The 24,286-nt window shown below is 41.8% G+C and overlaps 1 protein-coding gene across 4 annotated transcripts in view; it reads left to right on the plus strand.

Annotated features, from left to right (window-relative positions):
• unc5a (unc-5 netrin receptor A) overlaps nucleotides 1–24,286 on the plus strand; it is a 193,226-nt gene that overhangs the window by 133,025 nt on the left and 35,915 nt on the right. For 2 of the 4 annotated variants that reach the window (XM_032555528.1, XM_032555529.1), the window contains exons 6-8: nucleotides 5,613–5,780; nucleotides 13,163–13,268; nucleotides 21,473–21,531. In XM_032555528.1, coding sequence (XP_032411419.1) covers nucleotides 5,613–5,780; nucleotides 13,163–13,268; nucleotides 21,473–21,531 — 333 coding nt within the window. The remainder of the gene's footprint in view (nucleotides 1–5,612; nucleotides 5,781–13,162; nucleotides 13,269–21,472; nucleotides 21,532–24,286) is intronic. The other 2 variants (XM_032555530.1, XM_032555531.1) reach the window with 1 other exon arrangement.

A 24,286-nucleotide genomic window follows, 5' to 3' on the forward strand; every position in this document is an offset into this window, starting at 1 on the left:
AATGGAAGCATCCATACATTACAGACCATCTTTATTCTCTCCTGGATACAAATGGGGCACTAAAATCTCTTGGGGAATTTCTCACAAACCCACTTTATGAAAGAAAAATGAATATTTAGAAACAATGCCTTAGTCATAGGTTGTTCCTGTTGTGGCTTCCTAAACAATACAGCCTGGGGTTGCAGTAAAGTTAGAAAACTCTGTGAATTTTAGTTAAAAACTGATAATAACCCAAAAAATATAAAACACTGTTGCATATACAGAAAAGAAAGCATACTTTCCTTCTAGTTTAGGTTTTAAGATTATTTAGATCTGTCCCCAAATGTCAAAGACAAACTACAAATTTATGAAAAAACAAACCTTAACTACAAAATCTTGAAGTAGCGTTTTTTATTTTTCTTCTGTATGACTTGATTAATCATTCTCAATGCTCTGGAGAAAAATGTTCTTCGTCTTTACAATATTGCTTCAGTTCACTGAGGTCTGACTAAAATACTTTAATTTAGCCGAAGTTTAGACTTTCAATGTAGCCGTGGTTACTCTTTAGTTTGTTTCTTTTTCAGATATTTTCTTGAAGCTTAAGATTTTTTAAAGATGTATTCATTATAATTTCTCCGGATGCAAATTGACACATTTTAAATATGGATTGTTAATTCAAATTGCTGTAGAAAACTCAGAACTTCATTAAAAGAAGAAAGTTTTAAAAAAGTTCATGTGAACAGATGTTCGGAGAATTAAAAGACACTTCAGGTGTGGCATAAAACACAATTTTACCGATTAGTTCTCAGGAGTTGCGTTTCTAAAGGACAAATAAACACATCCGCACTTTAGTGAAGGTGTTACTTTGGCAGATTTTAAGTGAAAAGTCCACATTCTGCAGACAGGGTGTGAAAGTTTGTGCGTGTAGGTGGGTGTGGGCGTGTGTGTGTGTGTGTGTCTTTGAAGCAAAAATGGCAACACAAAAACAGGTAACAGCAATTTGAGGTGAGCTGTGTTTTTATAGTTCACACATATGTGTGCTGCCGTGGGCAGGTACGTTCAACAAAGGGATGCATTGCTGCTGTGAAATACAGCAATACCTGCTGTACTACAGGCATGCCATAAAAAATACCTGCATATTTGTTTCCCATTTACACACTTTTTCCACATGAACATGCTTTTATTATGTCATTATTTTATACTTTTGCTCAGAAAAATCAAAGGGTTTGATTTTGTCCTGCTCTCACTCAAACTATTTATAATGAGACTATTACAAGAAACAAAAAAAAACATGTTTATTTCAAAAGATTAAGATCAACCCTATTCAATTAAAGAGCAGATTAAATTGCACAGGTCTCAGATTAATGTTGCTCTAAAAGATTCATGGTCCTTTTTCTTTTCAGTCTGCTAAAGCTCACAGTGAAATCTCACCAGATTTAGGGTGGAAGGATGTTTAAAGAGTGAAGATATTTTGCTAGAAACCTTGATAGATAAATGAAAACATTTAGTAAAGTACTTTCTCTAATCTGTAAAACACTTCATATAGTTATATATAAACTATCTTAAGAAAAGAAGCGGATAGAACGATGCTATCTGACATTTGTAACTTTATTTAAAATATTTTTTCTTAATTTTTCCTCCTATATCTTTACATATGTATGATGTGCATCAGTTAGAGACCCACTACTTGACGATTGGTAATCACAGTGTGACTCAACACCACGTAAAATGCAATACCCAACCAAATATTGCATCAAAGCAGTCCTTTGCAACTCTTCTGTTGTAAACATTGATTGTGTTATGATCATGTCAATTCCATATATTGTGCCGGTTGAGTCCTATTCAACTCTTATCTATGTTGGAGGCATGAAAGTCTAACACTCATTTCACATTATTTCCAAGTGGCAACTTTTTTGGGAAAATTATTAAGTAATAGTTATTTTAGTACCTATCAGATAAAATGTCATTGAGAGGAACTTTTTCAAGGTTTCCATCTTTTATTCTGTCAAAACTATGCAAACTCTAAAGTTGGTAAAAATGTTGAAATAGTAGTTTTGAACATCAGTTAAAGTGGTTTAAAAGTGAAGAAATCATTTTCACTCTGAATGGCTTCAAAAGAAAGATGTTAATTTAGAGCAGGTGGTAAAACCACACATTATCATATGCTCCATTGAGCCACAGGCATTAAAACATTACAAAAAGCTCAATTATGACTGGTGTTGATTATAATTGATTAGGTTGTTGTTAAAGGGAATATAGTGCTTAATTTACTGTGGAGGCAAGAGCATTCACGCTCCTATTGTTCGCCTCTATAGCGGGCTCAAACAGTCCTTTTCATTCGTTGGTCCAATAAATTATGAAAGAATGATGCAGGAGGCCATTTGTGCAACATCCCTCTCATCTCAATATGTGCTTGATAAAATGAGTCATATCAGTTGAGGATACATCAGAACAGAGGAAATTGTTCCTCTACCTGCAGACTTGGTTCTGATGTTCCTGTATCTTTACCTTGCAGCAAACCATTTAATCGTGCAGCATCTCTGTCCACGATTTTAGTTAATCTACCTAGCGGTAGCAACTGATAATAACTTCTACTTTTCTAAGGCGGCTCAACAGGGGGGCCAGAGATGCATTTTAACAAGACCCGGCTGGTGTGACTGCACTCGGTGCTAAGAGGTAATCAGAGGCCGAGTTGCCTGGCAATTTACCTCGCTGTGGCGAGCAATCAATTGCATAGAGAGGGCAAGGAAATGATTCAGCCCCGACAAGCGCAGAGAGTTAAGGGGAAATTACGAAGGGAGTATGTACAGAGAGGCAATGACAGTGCCGCTCAGGTCAATAAATCAGGAAACTGTGTAGCTCATAGGCTGAAGGAAACACGGTAGATGCTGGGAAAGAAGCTGCATGATTTGATGTAATCACCTGCCATGATTGAGAGGCGCTCAACAGTATCAGTTACATGATAATTGACACTTAAAGTTTAGAACAGGAGCAATGGTTTAGCAAATAGCTACAGTAATAGGAATTCGGTGTTTAAAGTTCATGAAATGCTTGACCTCTAGGCTTTGTTTGAATAATGTCGTAAAATCAGTTTGTCATGGGTGGTTTAAAGTATCTGGCAAAAAAAGTATTCATGCCCCTTAGACATCTTCTCATTTTTGCTGTAGTACAACCACATATCTTTACATATTTTACTGGGCTTTTATGTAATAGATCAATACAAAGAAGTTCATGATTGTGAGGTAGAACAAAAATCATTATAGTCTGAACATGGTATTTGCCTCATTTAAGCTGATACCCCTAAGCAAAATCAAGTGCAACTAATTGCCTTTAGAAATTACCTAATTAGTAAACAGAGGGCACTTGTTTGTAAGACCTGGCTGTCAGAGAAGCCCATAGTGACTCTGGAGGAGCTGCTGACATCCACAACTGAGGCAGGAGACTCTGTCAAAATGACAACTATTAGTCATGTGTGGCAAACATCTTTGTTTTATAAAGTGTGGAAAGAAAAAGATTGTTGAGAGAGATAAATCAAAGGTGTATTTCACCTTTCACAAAGCACTTCATTAAGATGGTTTTCGCTCTGTTTATCTTGTTAAAAGGCCAAGTAACAGGGGGCGTCCCTGACTTGTCAAGAAAAGGAGTCAGAACCTTGTATCAGCTGACTTGTGAAGGGGTAAAACGACAGTGCTGCTCGAGTGTGTGATACAGCAATTACAGGCAATCTGGACGGCCAGCTGGCTAGGAGAATTAAGGCAAAACACAAAGACTATCACTGTGGGCGTTTGACTTACATGGAACAAGTTGAGCTGACTTTCACAAAAAAACAGATCACTGGATCTTAGTTTGGTACAATTTCATAAAAGCTGGTTTCGGTTATGCTCGTAAATAAAAACAAAAAGCTGTAACATGCCGCAAATGTACTTAATGTTTTAGGAGTTTTCTGACACTCATTTCATGCTCAACACTTTATATTGACCCTGAGAAACTCAACTCCATGCCTCTTTAAGTTCTGCAATAAGTTTGATTCATAATTTATGAATGACCAGAGGGAGCTCAAGTCATCTGTACAAATTCATTGCAAAACTGTTTTAAAAGAGATGCCACTTTTTGGGGGGGGGGTTTTCATCTGCTTCAAGCCGTCAGCCTCATGTTATACAAGGCACTCTGGGCAAAAGAGGGGAAAATGTAACTTTTTGGCCTACATAGTTGTTATCTGTGACAGAAAAGCCTGCGGCCATCCCCACTGTGGCTCTTGGTGGTGGCAGCTTCATGATGTAGGGATGAATTTCTTCCATACTCAATGAAATGCTACTCAGAGTTAATAAACACATGTACATGACACACTTTCCAGACTTTTAATTGTATCATTTCTTCCTTGTTTAGTTTAATTTAGTTTCTAGTCTATTTAAAAGAATAGTACAATACATATGAACGTACATTTAAATACATGGGAATATAGCCAAGTGGCTAATTTCCATCTCTAGTCCCATTGGAAAATTTGTGTTAAAACACAAATAATAAAAACAAGGATGGAAACAAGAGTTATATCACTCTGAAGTTAAATGTATATAAGCAACCATTAAAGACATACACATCAATCAACATCAATGGTGATATTTTTGAAGAGTCTGCTTTTAAGATGATTTCTATATGAAATGAGATGTAAAAAATCCCTTATGTTGTTCAGGATTGTACTCCGACAATGGGTCTCACCCTCTCTTCTTTATTCTTTTGAATAAATTGTTGTAATAGAGGTGGAGCAGAGCCATGAAGTATTCTATAAACCAAGACAGAAAATGTTATTCTAACTTAGTTGTTTATGTTTTAGGAGTATGTGAGATTATCCACACCATTAGATTTATTATCTAACACATTGATGCACAATTTTAAGTGATTTACAACAACTTGTTGTACAAGTCATATGAATCAAAGTCACCAAAGTATAACTTGCTGTGCTTTAAGATTATTAACTATTTATATTGGAAAAAATATTAGCTATATAAACTTAATAGTTTCCATCTTGGAGTTGTGAGCTCCTTTGTTTGTTTGATTAACATAAAATCCCAAGCATTGAAGTTTGTGGATGTGACATGACTAAATGTGGAAAAAAAAACATTCAAAGTTTTTGGGGGACACTGTAATTTAAAGTTATATTTCACTAATTGTTTGGTCTTCCAAATAGAAAAATCATCGCCAAGAGCTGTAAAAATTCTGACTTTATGAAAACGGTCAAATATAATATTAGTTTTAACATCACCAGCTGCAGCAACTGTGTTAGTCTGGTCTGGCAAGTTGCTTGGTTATACTCCGCTTCCTATTGAGTCATTTTGTTTTCACTGTGTTTGGCTGTAATTCCAGCACACATGCAGGAAGCAGCCAACTCTGCTCCTGCTCCTCCATGTGTTCACCTTTCTGTGTGGAGCCTAGCAGTGTACAGGCAGTCACGATTTTTCAAATGTAGCACACCTCTTTTTATTTCTGCATGTCGGGTAAACCTGGCTGCTCTGTTCCTTCATCCATCCATCCCTTCCTCCCTCCTTCCATTCAACCTTCCCTTCTTCCTTACCGCTCCCCCCCTACTTCCCCCCACCTTCCTCCTCCTCCTCCTCCTCTCGGCACCGGTCTGACAGTCAACGGTGGCTGGTCCACATGGACCACCTGGTCGTCCTGCAGCGCTGTGTGCGGGCGTGGCTGGCAGAAGAGGAGCCGGAGCTGCACCAATCCCACGCCACTGAACGGAGGCACATCCTGTGAGGGGCAGAACGTCCAGAAAAGTGCCTGCGTGGCCACCTGTCCAGGTAACTCCCAGGCAGCCCTGTTTGTCCTGTGGCATTGGCTTCTTGTGGCTTATTTGCATTTTCTTCTTTCATTGCCTTTTTTTTTGCATCTATAAGTCATCAATTCATTCTTTTCCCTGCCCTTTCGCACTGTACCTCTGCACTGTAGCATTTTCTATTTTTTTTTTATATGGCAAGCTTTTGTTGCCTTTTGCAATTAGAGCGCTTGCACAGCAATCCTGCAAGGGATTTAATACTATCACATGTTGTTTGCATCATCAGCTGCACTGTGAATAGGCTTAATTTTTATTTCAGCTCCCACCCCATACACATAGACACAGCCTTGGCTTTGTGTCGCACTCACCAGAGCAATTGTTGTTATTTCCTGTTCAAGCTGTTACTTAAAATGTGTGGGGAAAAAAATAAATAAATAAAAAAATCTGAATTATGGGAGCTTGCGTGCTATGTTTATGTGAGAGGAGTTAAGGGGAATTTCATTTGCTGGCTCAGTCTCCCCTGTGAGAGCGTCTGAGAGGCAGAGAGCGTCGTGGCTGATAGTGAGCAACACTTATTGATCTCTGGGAGCCTGAGATGGAAGTCAAGCTGCCTCATTTGCTGGTTCGCATTAGAAACCCCTGACAGGGGAGAGACCTGGACAGGAAAATGAAGGAGGAAGGTGGAAGCAGGGATAGAAACAGGTGGAATCAGATATAACGTCGGAAAGAAAAGGAGAGAGACGCTGGGAATGGAGCCGGGTGTTTGGCTCTGACAGGGAGCTGGGGCCACGCTGACCGCAGGAGAAATCTCCCACGGTCTGTAAATATCAGAGAAGGAAATACGACACCTTTGACAAGGGGGGGAGAAGGAGGACGGGCTTCGTCTTGCTGCCTAAAACTGAGGCTATCTTCCTCAGCGATCAAGGCGTTCTGTTACACATCTCCCATGTAAAGACATCACTACATGTCAAGGATGAGTGTAAGTAACATGGCCCACTGGAATACAGCGGGAGGAGGAAGACAGAGGAAACACAAATGCACGACGCAGCGCCGGGATGTGAACAGAGTCTGAATTATTAGAGCCAGAGAAACTAGTAATGGAATTAGAATTAGAGCGGTGCCCAGGGATGCTTGACTTTCCTCCACAGCAAAGCAGGCTACTGACCTCCATGAGCTTAAAGAGATTAATGTCAGTCCAAGCTGCTATTGTTAGACCAAACCGCTTCCTCCTTCATCTTCCTCCTGCTCCTCAAGGAGAAAGAGTGTAATTCCCACCAAAAGGGAGCTATGGCAAAAAAAACAAAAACTGCATTGTGTCCAGCAAATACATTTTTACAGAGACTTTTGGGAGAGAAAGAAGTCATGTTTTTCCTGTTGATGAGAGATGCTAGGGCAACATGACCCCACTTACACCTGTCAGTCCCGGTGTTTGGCAACAGAGCGTGGTCCCTGGCTGCGATTCTCACATTTATTCGTCTGAGTTGGTGGCATCAGTAACACTGACAGGCCCAGCTGTCTGCAGCTGGCCAGAACCGGCAACACCAGCGGCTGTGGATGCTGGGATGCTGTTTCCCAAGGAGCGCCGAAGCCTTCATGTAAGCAGAGGCATTAACGGAATCAGATCTCCCACATTAAACCCCTTTTTGTTTCATCAGCCAAATGGTTTACAAACGAATGAATCATGAGCTTGAACGCATGACCAGACACTCGCATACACATTCGCACTCAGCAAGAAGCAGCCGTCCAGCCTTGCAGTGTGTGAGAGAGAGAGCATCGCCACTTACTGCAGAACAACTTCAATAATCGCTGCGCGTATAGCCTTCACAGGTCTAGATAGTGATTTAAGTCCAACTCTGAAAGAGACTTGAGAAGAGCGGGTCACATGGAGAGCTGTAACGCCGCAGACAGACATTGTGTTATTTATTCAGACACTGCCGACATTTGGATTCAGAAGTAGTGCTCTTTATTTTTTTATGCCAGCCTTGAGAGGGGGGGGTTTCTTCCACAGCTGCTTTGTTTTTGAGTTGCGTTGTTAAAAATTACATGATTTAAAGCTGGTCTGGTTTTAAGACTTCATCAGTTATCTAAACTTGGAATTTGCTGTTGATTATTAGCTCTCTGGTGTGCTTAACTTCCAGTGTACGGTGCCATGCAAAAGTGTTCACACCCCTTGCACTTCTTCACATATTCCCTCTCACTACAACCACAAACCTTAGTGTATTAACCTGGATTTTCTGTGATGAACTAGAACAAAGTAGGGCATGTTGGTGAAGGCTAGGGAGAATTATGTTCTTTTTCTAGTGCGCATTTGTATTCAAAGTCCATTGTAAACAATTGACTTCAAATGTCACCTTATTAGTAAATTCTTGTAGGAGGCTGCAAAAGATTTGAGACTTCGGTAGATGTTCACTTTCCAGTGGGACAGTGACCCACATTCTTGCACCTTACACCTTCTTTTCATAAGCTTAAAGTGTTTTGAAAAGAATATTAGGTTCTGAGCTGCTGCGATTGTATCTATGTGTTGACTAGGCATCAATTATGGAACACATTTTTTATATAAAAAAATATTATTTGATTTATATTCAAGAAAACATTTGGAAACTATGTTTTCTTTTCTGATCTTTTCATAATTTTGTGCTATTTTATGTTGGTTTGCCACAAAAAGATTGCAATAAAATACATTAGAATGTTCAGCTGTAACGCAACAAAATATAATAAATATATAAAAACTTTTGCAATACACTTTAGTTTGGTTTTATTTTAGCAGCTTGTGCTACATATTTATTGTCTTTTTTTTTTTGTCGCCCTGGCCGTTCCCAGTTTCACTGTAACTATTCTTTTAAATTGTTTTATGTCGATAAAAACCCGACGGGGACGGGCATCGCAAATTAGCTGTGGCTATAAATGTTTATGGTGTTCTGTTTGTGTTTATACTTAACTCTTGTCCCCATGCAAATAAACAGTAAAAGAAAGAAACAATCCTATTGTTCAGCCAAGTCTTCATGTGTATTTCTGGTTGATGTGCTCGGGTTCGACTGCTGTCACCTTTTAAAAGTAACATGGTTTCTTCTGAGCAGGTCAGCCGCGGAGGCATATTTTTATACACATACATTATGGATCATCTTCCACAGCCTGGCACCATCAATAACAAAACTGTCCACACGTCTGTTCGCGATGACTCTTGTGTCTAAATGCGAGCTCCCACCTCTCATTGGAAACGTGCGAAGCCATGGAGGCTCATCTGTATTTTTGTCTGAGTCTCCAAAGTGTTTAATGAGAGTTGGCGGAGGCCTGCGTGGCGGATCAGATGGGCTCCTTGCTGAGAGAGACGCGGGGAGCTGTGAGGAGGCTGAGGCTAAAGCCTGAGGCTGAGGCAGAGCAGATCAACACTTGAGACAGCGAGTAGCCAAACTATGCCAGAGCTCGTCTCATTTGACCCCCCTTCCCTCTTTTTCTTTTCTCTTGTCTCCATCCCAGCACATCCCGCTGAAATATCCCACATAATACAGCAGTCCATCCCTCACCCTCTTATTGACTGTGCCCCTGCACCGACTTGTGGTCAGAGCCAACAGTAGTGGCAAAATGTCAGATCATGCCAACATTTCCAACAAAGACTCACATCCCCGCAGCCAATAGCTAACAGTTAGTCACCAGTTTTTGGAAGGCAGCAAGATGAACGGAGCCGCCGCCTGAGCTGAGAGCAAACACCAAACAACCTGAAGAGGTTTCTAACTTGAGTGAATCATTTAAAAATGGTAACGATCCCTCTGGCTTGCCAGCGGAGTCGGGAGAATTCAGCAAGATGGAAAATAAATAGACTCGGAGCTGGTGTGCTTGTGCGCGCCCGCCTTCGTGTCTGCGTCTGTTCGCGGATGAGTCCTGCACATGTCCCCATATGTCTTGTTTCTGCACTGCAGGCGAAAGTCTAATTGTACTTTGGAAGTACGTTCTCGTGCGTTTGTAAAAAATTGTCATAGATTGTTCTGCAGATTGCACATTTTATCCATAGAATAAATGAAGGCGGTGGGTAATAAATGTGGCAGCCGAGCACATTAATTTGATGCAAAAAGACGGTGGCCATCTGGTGACAGACTTGCATCATTTTTAATCATTTGGTGCCTTTCATTTTAAGTCCACTCTCCTTCATATCTCACCCTATCTCACTTTGGTTTATATCTCTGCTTCACACAACACAAAAGAGTGAACTCAGCCTTTTGTGTTTTTGATCAGCAAGAAATTATATTAAAGTAGTCGAAATTGCACATCAACATTATGTTGCTACTAACCATCAGATCGGTTTTATTTCTTCTATGTGCAGAAGTAAAAAGCCTTTATTCCTTTTTTTCAATCAGCCTTTTGATGCCTGGGATCAGCGGCGGGACATGTGCACACATGTGCGCTGACGGGACAGTGGGAGCAGAGGGACAACCTGCTGGTCTCAGTGGTACTTGTCCACGTCCCCGTGTTTCCTTCAAGGACACAGAAACCATAGGCGTTCAGCGATCTCGAGCTGCGTCCGTCAGCAGCCATTGTCATTTTGAACAGCGGAGTCTCAACCAGGCCCTCCCACTGACCTGTGGAGAATGGTCAGATTCTTTTTGCTTCTACACTTGGCAACATGTCCAAATGGGGGGGGGAAGGGTGCCACTGGGTTATTGTATTACTGTACCTCCTCAGAGACCCGCCTGACCTGAAACCTGCGGCGCTGCGAGATTGAAAATCAGCTAAGGTGCCTTTTGCTGTGGAAGTAACAATCTCCTTCTGGGGATTTAAATTGGAAAACCATGGCTTTGGATTAGTTTTTTCATGGAGCTTGACAAATTAAAAAGAAAAGATCTGTTAGTTGGTTTTCTCATATCTGTAATTGCTGCGTCTTACTGTCGTTTTATGCTCTCCATACGCTGCTTGCTTTCACGCTCAATCGTGTGGCACGCATTCAGAGTCAGCCAGTCGAGGCTCGTCCTTGCATCCTTGTCTTTATTCTTGATTCTCGTCAGGTTTGGGTGCCGGTGCTCGTCTCATATCTGCATCGTCTAGCATCACTTTTTAGGTCCACGTCGCTCTCCTTGTTTGAAAATGTCATTTGCATGGTCATTAGTTTTGCTTTGTGTTGGAAAAGGGAGAAGAAGAATTCCATCATCTCATCAGGGCAGATGTTGATCTCATCTCTTTATTTCACAGCCATGTGGATAAACTGAGGGGCAACATAATATATTCATTAGGATGTAATTTGCTATTCAATCATTTTCATTCCCAGCCTGGACAATGAGCCCACTGGCCCACGGATGGGTCTACTCAATGCCAAACAAGGACAATTATCTGATTGGTTCTGCTCTTGCTGCCAAATTGATCTGACTGCAAAAAGAATCCAGGCTGTGTCAGCATCCCACCACACACACACCCCTGCACACACAAAGCAAGCAGAGTAGTGCTAAAGTTTTTCTTGTAGCCATTTGAAAAAAAACAAAAAAAAACCATACATAAGTATATTGTATTTTTATTTTCTATTTGTACTTACGAACTAAGCATAATTTGCTTTTCACTTGGTTTTCCAAATTAAGATTAATACAAATTTGAAAAATGTTGCCATCTCACTTATGTTTCATCAACCAAAGACTAGTGAACTGCCAGGGGAGTGATCGGCTTTCTGGGAATCGTTCCCCTTGTTCTCTTTATTGCCAAGATTAATGAACACGAGGGTTTTCCAAGCCTCTGGTCAGCCGGGGGTGGGGTCACCACTGTCACAGAGGTGTGCCTCAACTTTGTGTGTGTGTGCAGAAGAACGTCATCAGGTCCCCTTCACCCTTGCGTTTGGGAAAGAGAGCGAGACAGAGGTGTTTTTTTTCCCCCCATGAGAGCTCATTACTGCTCTTTTTCCCATTAGCCGAACGGTAACCTTCTCCCGGCCCAGCGCTGTGTCACTCTCAATATCACTCTCAGCCACCACCTCCACTGGCCACAATGCCAAATTACCCCCTCCTTTGTGAAATGGCCTCCTTCTCTGTGTGAAGAAAAGGCCGGCTGATATTTCTTACAGCCGGCCGTGCACACAACTATTACCGGCCCATTTTCATTTGTCTCATTTTGCTTGTGCTGATGATGGGCTGTTTGAAGTTGTGACTGGCCTGCAGCTGTAATGTACTCTCTTCTCAGCTCATAATAGCACCACCTGTATTGTGTTTTGCATCCAGTTGCGCTGCAGGCGGCATCACAGTTGCTACAGTAACGTCTTGTTTGACTAAGTAATCAAACCAAAGCACATTTGTTTCTTTCACAAATGTACATTTACTAAAGAAACTTGGATTAGGACTATAGTGCCTTGCAGAAGCATTCTTCACGTTAAAACCACTGTTTCTCATATTTAATCAAATTTCAGTGTGATAGACCAACACAAAATAGTGCATAATTGTTTAATTGAAGGGAAAATGATAGAAATGTGAAATGCAATTGTAAGCCCTGTTTTAGTCTGATACTCTTAATCACATTCAGTGCAAATAATTTCATTCATAAGTCAACCAAAGAGAGTATGACACAACTGCAATCCTGCCAGATCATTGCCCTTCATTAAAACTGAGAAGCTCATGGCATCTCTAAAAGAGATTAAATAATCCAGATTATGTTTACGGAAGAATTGCATTTTTTTTTTAAATCCAGTGTTGAAGGAAAGCTCTAAAAGGTTTAGTTGGGAAGCAGGGGGAAAGGCGGGGGAAGCAGGGGGAAAGGCGTTCCTGTCAGATGAGAGCAGGACTGAAATTTTTGGTCCAGATGTGTTCTTTTTTCCTTTCCACTTTTCAACAATGTAACATGTTGTGGTAAAATAGGGCATGAAATCCTTATAAAACACCTTGAAGCTCGTGGTTGTAATGCTGAAACGTTATGGGGCGGGAATACTTTTGCGAAACGCCGTATGTGTGCCTATCTATTTATGTTTGCAAAGCTTTTTTTTTTCTCTGTGCATATCTGTTTTGGTGACCAGGTCACAGCACCGTCACACCACCCGGGTTTATCTGCTGCATCTGCTTTGCATGTTAAAAATAAACAAAGACAGGAGAATAGAAACAACATGACTCTCCTCCGCAGTTTTACATGCAGTGGTTTCCCCTGTGCCTCTGGTGGATTTAAAAAGTTTGCACAATCGTATTTGCATGACTGTAAAATATCAATGCTGGGGTTTCACAAGTGGTTTTGCACATGATGGGAACAGAGAATTTTGATCTATATGTTCTCAAATTACACAAATCTGCCGCTGCGTTGTAAATAAACTTTACTGTGTGATCGAATTCTATCACCTTGTTTCCCAGTCAATCATTTTATTCCCGTAAACTGGAGTGTAAGGTAAACTGTGGCCTTTTGTTGCCATGTGTGCATGTTTATCCTCAGCCGTGTTTTATATGTGTGTTCTCGTAGTGGACGGAGGCTGGAGCGAGTGGAGCAAGTGGTCAGCATGCGGGGCAGATTGTTCGATGTGGAGGAGCAGGGAGTGCTCCCAGCCCTCGCCCGGCACCGGGGGCAAGTGTTACTGGCACCAGACCTAGGGGAATCTGAGCCAGTATCAAGCGGTGCAAAGGCACATGAATCCTTTGCAACCAATTTCTGTGGATCACAGAGGAAGCGAGTTGAAACAATGTTACTCTGGCAGAGCTCGTTTATTCTGAGCATTTTCAATTAAACAAACACAACCACAATACAATTCAAATGCAGTCAACAACATCCGGAGTTTCCACAAAGAAATAAAATAAAGTAAAATAAAATAAAATAAAATCCTCAAATAAAATAACATAATAACAAAAGAAATTAAGAAAATCTAATCCTAAATTAACATAACCCAACTGAACAAAACATTCCATCTACAACACACAGTAAACTGACACACCAACGTTTGTCAGTTACAACTGTTTTTTTAACGTTTGTCAGTTGTAACCGTTACAGCGGCCACAAAAGAGATCAAGCCCACCACAAATAAATACACTGTTATAAGAAACAAAAATATTATAATGCTGCCCAAACAATACTGACCGATCAAGTGATATAAATAAATTTTAAAATCCCCAAGGCTCCAACAACAAAAAGCAAGCTACACGCCGACACAGATCAACGGCAATACAAAACTTTGCAATTATACATGTAAGTTATACAATAGACTCTGAAATTAATCTTTATACAGATCATTTTACATGGCTTATAAGAGTGGCCTTCTATCTTACCTGTGGATCACAGAGGAAGCGAGTTGAAACAATGTTACTCTGGCAGAGCTCGTTTATTCTGAGCCGCGCATGCCCAGAGCCAGGAAACTCGTTCTCCTCGCTAGACCCACAGCGGCGCGAGAGCGCCCCCACTGGCAAGAAGACACACGCACACAACAAACACGTCTACACACACAGGAAAAAAACAAAGACAAAAGACAAGACCAACTCCGATAGAAAAATAGGGGGTGTATTTTCTATTTATTTATTGATTTTTTTAAACCTTTTTTTCTCAACCCACTACACTCTCCCCCGTTTTAAAAGATGTCTCCAGACATCCGGAATAGAATTAACAAATATAACCATGAAAAGTCAGGTTTGTCGCTTGAAATGTCTATCATTTGTCAAAGTGTCACTGTCCTAAAATGTCCATATTGGCATACAGTCAGATGTAGCAGGGTAAGACAGTATGGGGCAAGGAAGACATGCAATCATCAGGTTTACTCCAGGTTGCAATGGGTGATAGGATGGTTGACCCAGATGGTCATATGTGAAGACCTCTCTAGCTTTTACAGCTCTGGCTGACCTCCTTACTGGCAGCACTTCTTCTTCTGGTGTGTGCATGCCAGATTCAGAACTATCCCCTTGTTCCTCCAACCCTCCATTTTCCACCTCATTCTGCATTAATGGTTCTCCATACAGTTCTTCAGTTAATGGTGCCCCTGGAGGTACAAATTCTTGTACCCCCAACTGTGTTGAACTTTGATGTGGCATTTCAGCATTCTGTCCTAAATGTCCTGCAGGCTGGAACTCTGAAGCTCCTGCTCTGAGATTACGGTGGATATTTGGCTGAGGAACATAAACAGGAATAGTTCTGAGGACATAGTTGTACTCTTCTTCCTCGTCAGAATTTTCATATTTCTGCTCGACTGTCAGATTGTCATTATTCTGGCATTCAGTCTGTCTTCGTGTTTGGTTTGAGGATTTAATCTGTTCATCTTGATCAAAGGGCAATTCATTAACAGGTAGCAGTAGATTCCGATGCAGAACACGGAATGTTTTGTTTCCAGTTTCTGGTTGTACACGGTAGATGGGCCCATCACCGATCCTGTCAACAACTCGATGAATATTTTTCTCCCAATAAGCACGGAGTTTTCCTGGACCACCTCTCTCAGATAGATTTCTTACAAGAACCCGATCTCCTAGTTGTAATACAACCCCTTTAGCATGGCGATCATAATATTGTTTCCCTTTTTCAGAGGATTTCGCACTGTTCTCTGAAGCAATTTTGTATGCCTCCTGCATCCGTGAAGCCCATTTTTGTGCATACTCATGTCTAGAATGTTGCTTCTCTTTAGATTTTAAATCAAAAAGCAAATCAATTGGCAAACGGGGATCTCTGCCATACAGAAGAAAGAAAGGTGAGTAACCTGTTGACTCGTGTTTAGTACAATTGTATGCATGAACTATGTGTGGCAGGTGGTCTTTCCACTCAGATTTTTTTTTTTCATGCAGGGTGCGAAGCATCTGAAGAAGAGTTCGGTTTAGACGCTCGACTGGGTTCCCCTGGGGATGATATGGAGTTGTTCGAGAATGGGTTATTCCTGCTAGTTGTTGGAGTCGGTGGAACAGATTGTTCTCAAACTCTTTTCCCTGGTCATGATGTAACTTTTCAGGGTAGCCAAAGCGGGGAATAAAGTCATAAAAAATCTTCTCCGCTGCCGTTTTGCCTGATTTGTTCTTAGTTGCATAGGCTTGTGCAAAGCGAGTAAAATGATCAACCAGTACCAGAATGTACTCATAACCACCTCTGCTTGGTTCAAGGTGCAAATAATCTACAGAAATGAGCTCAAAAGGGCTGGTGGTTGTTATTGAACCCATTGGTGCTTTCTGGAGCTGGTTTGGTTGTTTCTGCTTGACACAACTGCACTGACGAATGACATAATCTTCAATGTCATTTTGCATAAAAGGCCAATAAAACCTCTCTCTGGCAAGCTGGATGACTTTGTCAGCACCAACATGCCCCATATCATCATGTAGCGTTTTTAACACAGTTTGCTTCAGTTTACTGGGTAAAACTAGCTGTTTTCTGTGTTCTGTCTGTCTGTACAACACTTCCCTGTCCAATGTTAGTCTTTTCCACTCATTTACAAGCCTGCGTGTCTCTCGACCCATCTGACTCTTATCTTTACTGTTTGGCTTCCACCCTTTCATTTTCAGGTTTATCACCTCACAGATGACAGAATCTTCCCTCTGTGCTGCACTAATATTATCTGGGGTAATAACTGGGGTGCCTTCAATGTTTGTGTCGTCATCAATGTGGTGCAAATTTAATGCAGCCACCCATGGTACATCACCATCTCTCATAGCTTTGTCCCCCTGCCAGGTTGCAGAGACCACCTCTGGGGGCATGACTTCTGTATATTCACTCAGATGATTCTCTAGAGGGACTGGGTAACGTGAGAGGGTGTCAGCATCAGCGTTAGTTTTTCCAGGCCTATACTTTATGGTGAAATGAAAGTCAGCTAGCTCCCCAACCCAGCGATGTCCAGTGGCATTTAACTTAGCTGTGCTCAGGACATAAGTAAGGGGATTATTATCAGTGTACACAGTGAAGGTGGGTGCATAGTACAGATAATCCCTAAATTTATCACAAATAGCCCACTTTAAAGCCAAAAATTCTAGCTTGCCGGAATGAAGATGGTAATTTTTCTCAGCAGGTGTGAGTGTTCTGGACCCATATGCGATAACACGGAGCTTGTTTTCCTGTTGCTGATAAAGTACTGCTCCCAGACCTTCATTTGATGCATCAGTGTGGAGGACAAAGGGTACATTAAAATCTGGGTAGGCCAATATGGGTGGACTTGTTAGCATGTCAACAAGCTGGGACACTACATTGCTGTGTGTTGTTGTCCACTTTACTGGGGTTTTGGATGGTAACTGGCCACCATTCTTAGACTTCGACCGGGTTTCCGAATTAGCTGAGTCAGGTTTCTGATTACACTCTCTGGAGCTTTCTATGAGTTTGAACAGTGGTTTAGCTACCCTGGAAAAGTCCTGAATGAAAGTGCGGTAATAGCCTAGGAAACCTAGAAGGGCCCTAACCTCTCCCACGTTTTTTGGTTCTCTGTCTTTAAGTTGTCTCACCGCCTCAAGATCTTGTGGGTCAATCTGAACACCTTCACCAGTTACTAATCGGCCAACATATCTGACCTGACGTTTAAAAAACTCACATTTTTTTGGTCGCAGTTTGACACCGTGCTCTCGCAGGCGGCGAAGCACAAGCCTCAAATCATCAATGTGATCCTGGAAAGTTCTGGAAAAACAAAGCACATCATCCAAATATGGAGAGCAGCACTCATCCCTCAGACCATCGAGGATCCCTTCCATGCATCTTTGGAAAGCAGCTGGTGCATTAGTAAGGCCAAATGGGAGGCGGACCCACTCATACAAGCCCCAAGGTGTGCTGAATGCAGTCATGTGTCTTGAACTCCCATCAACAAAGCCTTGATGATATGCACTGCCTTGGTCAAGTAGTGAAAACCACGAGTAACCCCCCAGATTGTCCAACAAATCTTGGATACGTGGAAGTGGGTGGCGGTCAGCAATAGTTCTTTGGTTCAGTTTCCTAAAATCAATACAAAGTCGTAAACTCTGGTCCTTCTTTCTGACGCAGACGACAGGGGACGAATATGGTGAGGTGGATTTCCTAATCCAATCATGGTCGAGAAGATTTTGTACATATTCTTTCACCTCCTTATATAAGGGTTTAGGAATTGCATTATAGGACATCTGGACAGGTGTTTCATCCTTAAGGTGAATTTTCAACTGCAAATTTGGAATGCAGCCAATGTCAGAGTCATGCTGAGCAAAGACTTCCGACTCCTCATACAACATATCCCTGACTAATTTCTGTTCATTCTTCCCCAAGTGAGACAAATCAACAGGAGGATGCCACCTCAGACACGTCTCATCTTGTGTCTCACTGGTTTCTGGTACTAACTGTGCTGTGCATGAGGTTAAAGGAAGATGAGGGGTTGTCCATGAATCATTTTGGTTGTACTGAACTGGATTCACTTCTATGACCTCCTCTAAATTTCCTATAATTGTTCTCTTACCAAGGTAGATGTCACGTTTAGTGGGGTTTTGAATGGGGATTTTAACAACCGCTGTTAATCCACTGAGAACCTCAACAAGAGCTGGGAAAAGCTCTAGACCTTCAGGGCAATTATTCTCAACACTAGGCTGGAATAGCATTGAACCACCTCTTGGCCGTTCCCTAACTTTGCACTCCACTTCACAAATATGTCCTGCTGGAATGATCACACCTTTATTACCAGTCCTCACACTGCAATGGGTAGCCTCATCAGAGGTTGAAATCTGGAGGGCAGAAACCAAAGCCTCGACTGCTCTGTCAGTAACACTTAGAGTCTCTTTAAGTAAGGCAGTAATATCAGCTCCATTTCTTTCTTCTGTGTGGCTTTTAATAATCTCTGCAATTACATTACTGCCTAACAGAGGACAGTTAAGGCGGTCCTGACTAATTAATATTGGTACCTGTATGGTAACATGGCCATGGTTCACACTACAGATCTGAAGTGCAACATCAACCCAACCATCAAATGGGACATTGGTGCCATTTGCTGCTGCAATTTCTAAGTGCTTGTTAGAAATAAGGGACTCTAGAGGCTGAATCTGAACACCAGGAAGAGCTCTCTCTATCCATTCTTTCCCTATCATAGTTACTTGTGCTCCTGAGTCGAGCAGCATTTCAAGCGGCACCCCATTGATGGCACATGACACCATACATCTTTTACCAATGAGCTGTGCAAGATGTTTTCTTTGTGGAGGTTGACAGGTTTCATGAGGTTTGACAGGATGGGTGGTTTTCGAGTTGTGGAATGACTTTGGGGCCTCCTTTGTCATCCTGGTCACTGGTCGCCCCTCTTCAGTGACCTTTCTGCGTTTCCCGACATCTTTCTTTGCAGACAACCAACAGCACGATGGCCAGCTTGACCACAGCTGAAACAATGAGGGCAGTTAACTCGGCCTTGCTCTACACAGTTGCTACATCTGCCTCTGGTGTCAGCTGGAGCTGCTGGAAGGTGATTTTTAGGTGGACAGGGAGGGTCAGACACGACCTTGTCATTAGTTTTCACAACCTGGGACAACTGTCTAGTTAAAGAAGACACCTGCGCAGTCAGCTCTTTAATTGCAGCCCGATTAGCTTGCAATTCAATGTCAACTTTGTCCTGCTTTGAGTCAATATTTTCAAGTTGAACTGCACCTACAGTCACAGGCCGAGTCTTTGATGCTAACCCAAAACGTCTCAGTCTCTCTGCCTCTTCACTTGTAGACTTTGTGATCTGTTCTAACAGGAAGTCATCACTAACCTGCAAGTCACCGAGGAGAGGTTTAAGGTCATGCCTGACGTAACAGTTTTTTTTCATTCAATCCTTGGTAGAGTGTGTGCAAAAATGTACCCTGTATCAATTTCTTATCATAGCTGAAATCTGCACCAGGTTGCTCTGACTCAAAAAGGACACGCTGTTTCAGTCCCATTATTCTGTACAGAAATTGCTGTGCACTTTCTTTCTCTTGTTGCCTTGCATTACTCAAATCTTGAAAAAGCTCAGTACTATTTTTATCTCTGATATGTGAGCGTAGGAACCTCTTAAGCTCATTGATGTTTAAATCACATTTGTTAGATAACATTTCTTTGAATGTACCTGGCTTCATTATCTTGAAGATTGTGCGGATTATTTCTGTCTCAGTAAAACCTTCCTGTAACCCTTCATCTATTTGTTTGCATAGATTACTGTATGACACATCAGAACCAAAATCAGAGATTTGTCCACCATGAAGCTTAAACTCTCTGCGTGGAAATAAAGCTGCAACATCATTTAACCTCAACATCTTGTCTCCTACGCTGGAAGAGGGGTTCCTCTTACCAACTTCACTTGCTGTCGGTGGTATGTCCGCAGTGGAGCCTCCTGCTGTCTGTGTTGGCTGGAGGGGAATGTCTGTTTCTGGAGTAGCTGTCTGCAGGCCTGATTCGATGAGGTCCAGCTGAAGAGAGGCAGGACCACCAGTCCGACCAGCTGACACATTATCAGTTCTTGAAAGTGTGGTTGGGTCATCTCCAGTTGCACCGATATCAACGACGAGCAGGTTACTAACCAGTTCATCCAAAAGGAGGAGCTGAGCCATGCCTTCATCCTCTGACGCTTTCAGTTTCTCACTTTTAACAAAGTCGACAATCCAATCATACAGTTCTGGTTCACTTAAATCGTGAACATGAATGGCGCTTTCATCGTCAATCGAGGTCACGACTGTCTGCAGCTGCTGTGTACTCAATGTGCAAAGTTTTTTTTGTATCTTGAATATGAGTACTCGCCGTGGATTGATGGTAGCCATGCTGACGTTTCACCGATTGCCTTAGCTCTCTGGATGACACACTCAATGCAGCCTTCCCTGAAGCCTCAGGAACCGTCTCTCGTCGTCTCCACACCAACCTCTCCTGGCACGAAACTCGGGATCCCGGACGAGCCCCCAATTGTTACTGGCACCAGACCTAGGGGAATCTGAGCCAGTATCAAGCGGTGCAAAGGCACATGAATCCTTTGCAACCAATTTCTGTGGATCACAGAGGAAGCGAGTTGAAACAATGTTACTCTGGCAGAGCTCGTTTATTCTGAGCATTTTCAATTAAACAAACACAACCACAATACAATTCAAATGCAGTCAACAACATCCGGAGTTTCCACAAAGAAATAAAATAAAGTAAAATAAAATAAAATAAAATCCTCAAATAAAATAACATAATAACAAAAGAAATTAAGAAAATCTAATCCTAAATTAACATAACCCAACTGAACAAAACATTCCATCTACAACACACAGTAAACTGACACACCAACGTTTGTCAGTTACAACTGTTTTTTTAACGTTTGTCAGTTGTAACCGTTACAGCGGCCACAAAAGAGATCAAGCCCACCACAAATAAATACACTGTTATAAGAAACAAAAATATTATAATGCTGCCCAAACAATACTGACCGATCAAGTGATATAAATAAATTTTAAAATCCCCAAGGCTCCAACAACAAAAAGCAAGCTACACGCCGACACAGATCAACGGCAATACAAAACTTTGCAATTATACATGTAAGTTATACAATAGACTCTGAAATTAATCTTTATACAGATCATTTTACATGGCTTATAAGAGTGGCCTTCTATCTTACCTGTGGATCACAGAGGAAGCGAGTTGAAACAATGTTACTCTGGCAGAGCTCGTTTATTCTGAGCCGCGCATGCCCAGAGCCAGGAAACTCGTTCTCCTCGCTAGACCCACAGCGGCGCGAGAGCGCCCCCACTGGCAAGAAGACACACGCACACAACAAACACGTCTACACACACAGGAAAAAAACAAAGACAAAAGACAAGACCAACTCCGATAGAAAAATAGGGGGTGTATTTTCTATTTATTTATTGATTTTTTTAAACCTTTTTTTCTCAACCCACTACACAAGGACTGCCAGGGGCTCGACCTCCAGTCTATGAACTGTACCAACGAGCAGTGCCCACAGAGTGAGTGCAGAAACCACCCACACACTGCAAAACTATCGCTCTCACTGTTCGACTCCGCTGCAACAATGCAAGATGTGACGTTTGAGATTTATTCTTAGCCATTGGCAACGGGATCAAGTGATCTCAGGGGCAAGTATGGATTTTAAAATAAATTCAGGAATAATTGAATTTTATAGCTAAAGTTAGGAAGAGTCAGTGGGTTATACGGAACACAAGGAGACAAGTGAACAGAATAAGGAGGAGGGATCCTGTGGAACATGGGAAAGTTTTAAAAATGTTTGTGTTTTCATGTTAATCCCAGTGCGCTTGTCTTAATATACTTGATTGTTCATGTTCTTCTTTCTTCCTTTTTCATTTTTCTTTTCTTACCATGCAGTTTTTATCCTTCCTTTCTGTTTTTCAGTCCTTACTTCCCCTGTCTTCATCTTCCTTGTTCTTAATTATTTGCCTTCCTGTCATCCTTCCCTCTTTCCTCCTTTCATTCTTTCCTTCTTTCTTTCACTTTTTCCTTCCTTTATTCCTTTATTCCTTTGCTCTTTCCTTCCTTCCCTCCTTTTATCTTTCCCTCCCTCCTTTCTTCCTTTCCTTCCTTCCTATCCTTTAAATTGTTTATTTTTCCTTCTTTTGTTTTTATTTTCTATCTTCTTTCCTGCCTTGCTTTCTTTTTACGCCTGGCGCTTCTGTTATATTAATGACCTAACCTCGATAAAAGCAGTATGTTCATAGTGAACTTTTGTATCTGTATGTGAAAATTGCCCAAAGTGGGCTTTTGCACGAAAAGTTTGGAATTTAGACATGAAAAATTTGTAGCTAGCAACCCTGAAGGAGGCTAACACAAAGAATAAGAAAACATTTTTCCTTATTTATGAAGCTTTTTTACTGTAGAACAAGGAGTAACCCTCTTCCTGTCACTATGTAAATTAAACATTTAACCCTTTCTTTTGACATTGGCATCAAGTGATAAATGATGAGTTCATCTTGCTAAGGCATCAGCAAGAAAAAGCTGCTTTTCCCTTGAGGTACATTTTCACACATAAGGTTCATCTGTGGCCCACCGTTAGCTCATCCCCACCTGGGTGACCTTTTCAGATGATCATTTCTAATTAACACTGGAGTGACACTTGCTGCTAGCATAATGCACTGTATTACCTCGTGGATCAGCTCTCTGTTGCTCCCTGACCTATTAATAGAGGTGAGAATTGAAGCATCTCTCCACTGATTAAAACACAACCTGCCAGATAAATGACCACGAGCCAAATGGGCTGTGAAAACGCACATGGCTGGCTCGTACGGGTTTGGCAGGACACTTCTCGGGGTGAGAAAGCATCCATGTTGGACTCAGCTAGCTTAAAAGCCAGCACGCCTTAACTTTTATGTATTTATTTTACATCCCCTGTGAATTATAATAAGGCACGTTTATTCTGTAAGGATTAAAAACCAGAGAGTGCAAAGGGCCAGAGTCAGTAGTCACCTAGAAAGAGGCTCCACGGGGTCCAACTCTGACCAGATGGACATGAAGAGAGAGCTCCATCATTCCCTACAGATATCAAAGACTGAAACATATTGCAGCCTTCCGTCCAGAGACAATGAGGGCGGCGTCTCGAATAGAAACGGCTATAAATAGTGTGCTCTTTGGCTGATCCTCATGGTAAACACCGCGAGTCTTAATGGGGATTCATCTGACATGAGCCGATGAATTAATAAACTGAAATCTGGTATCGGGCACTGATTGATGTGATCAGATGGACTGAAGGAGGATATCTGCTGAGATCTACAGTATGCGAGATGCTGCATAATGTATAGCGCGCTGCGGGCATGTGCTTGCTTTTGTCGAGCAGCGGGCGAGTTTGGCAGGGTGCAGTGATCCCAGGCAGCTCAGTCGGCCAATCATCAAAGGTCAGCAGCTCCTCCTCAGAGAGGCAGGAAACATACACAAAGATGCCCGTCATTGTTCCCGTCTTTCTCTCACAGTCGCACACAGAGTCGCAGAGTATTTATCCTGACAGTGTGGAGCAGAGCGCTGGCCTCTGAAGAATTCCCCATCCCAATCTGTTCCTAGCAGATGCGAATCCATAGACAATTGCTGTGTGAAGTATTAAAATAAGCACAGAGGCGAGATGGTTTTGGCTCGTCAGCAACTTGCCAACTTCAACCATATCTCCAGGCCATTAGCGATGATGGAGAACTTGCCCCTGAAACAAAAGGCAGCCTTTCTCTTCCGATGTAAATTCAAAATAGCAAGTAAATCAGCGTCACAATGTAACAAAAGCTCTCCTCTGTCTGAGGTTCTGATCTCCGTTGTCATGTTAAAAGTGACACTTTAGAAGAGGATATTGGTTTGAGCAATGCGCATGAAAACTAACCCTTGGTCCTGGATTTGAGTTACAGCTGGAAAACAAACAGATTTGAGCCGTGCAGGATCATTTTCATAAAGAAAACAAGTCAAGCCCAAAATGTAGCTTATGCAAAATCAGCGCATGGAAATGATGAATGTGCTGGCGTGGAGCCACAGCCTAAATGGCAGACAGGTGTTGGAGGGCACACAAAGGGTAGAGAGGAAAAACAATGGTTCCCTTCTTTCCCGACTCAGGAAATTAGAACAAAATACAACAATTATTTCACTTAACACGTGTGATAAGGATAATGGACTTAATTTTGAGCATCATCCAATTTCGGTGTGTCAGAAAAAATGGTGGAAAGTATTAGTTTATCTTTAGCTTGCTTTTGGATTAGAGGCTAATTTGGCAGCAAACTG

This window comes from Xiphophorus hellerii, chromosome 23 (genome assembly GCF_003331165.1).
Source record: "Xiphophorus hellerii strain 12219 chromosome 23, Xiphophorus_hellerii-4.1, whole genome shotgun sequence".
Taxonomy (NCBI): domain Eukaryota; kingdom Metazoa; phylum Chordata; class Actinopteri; order Cyprinodontiformes; family Poeciliidae; genus Xiphophorus; species Xiphophorus hellerii.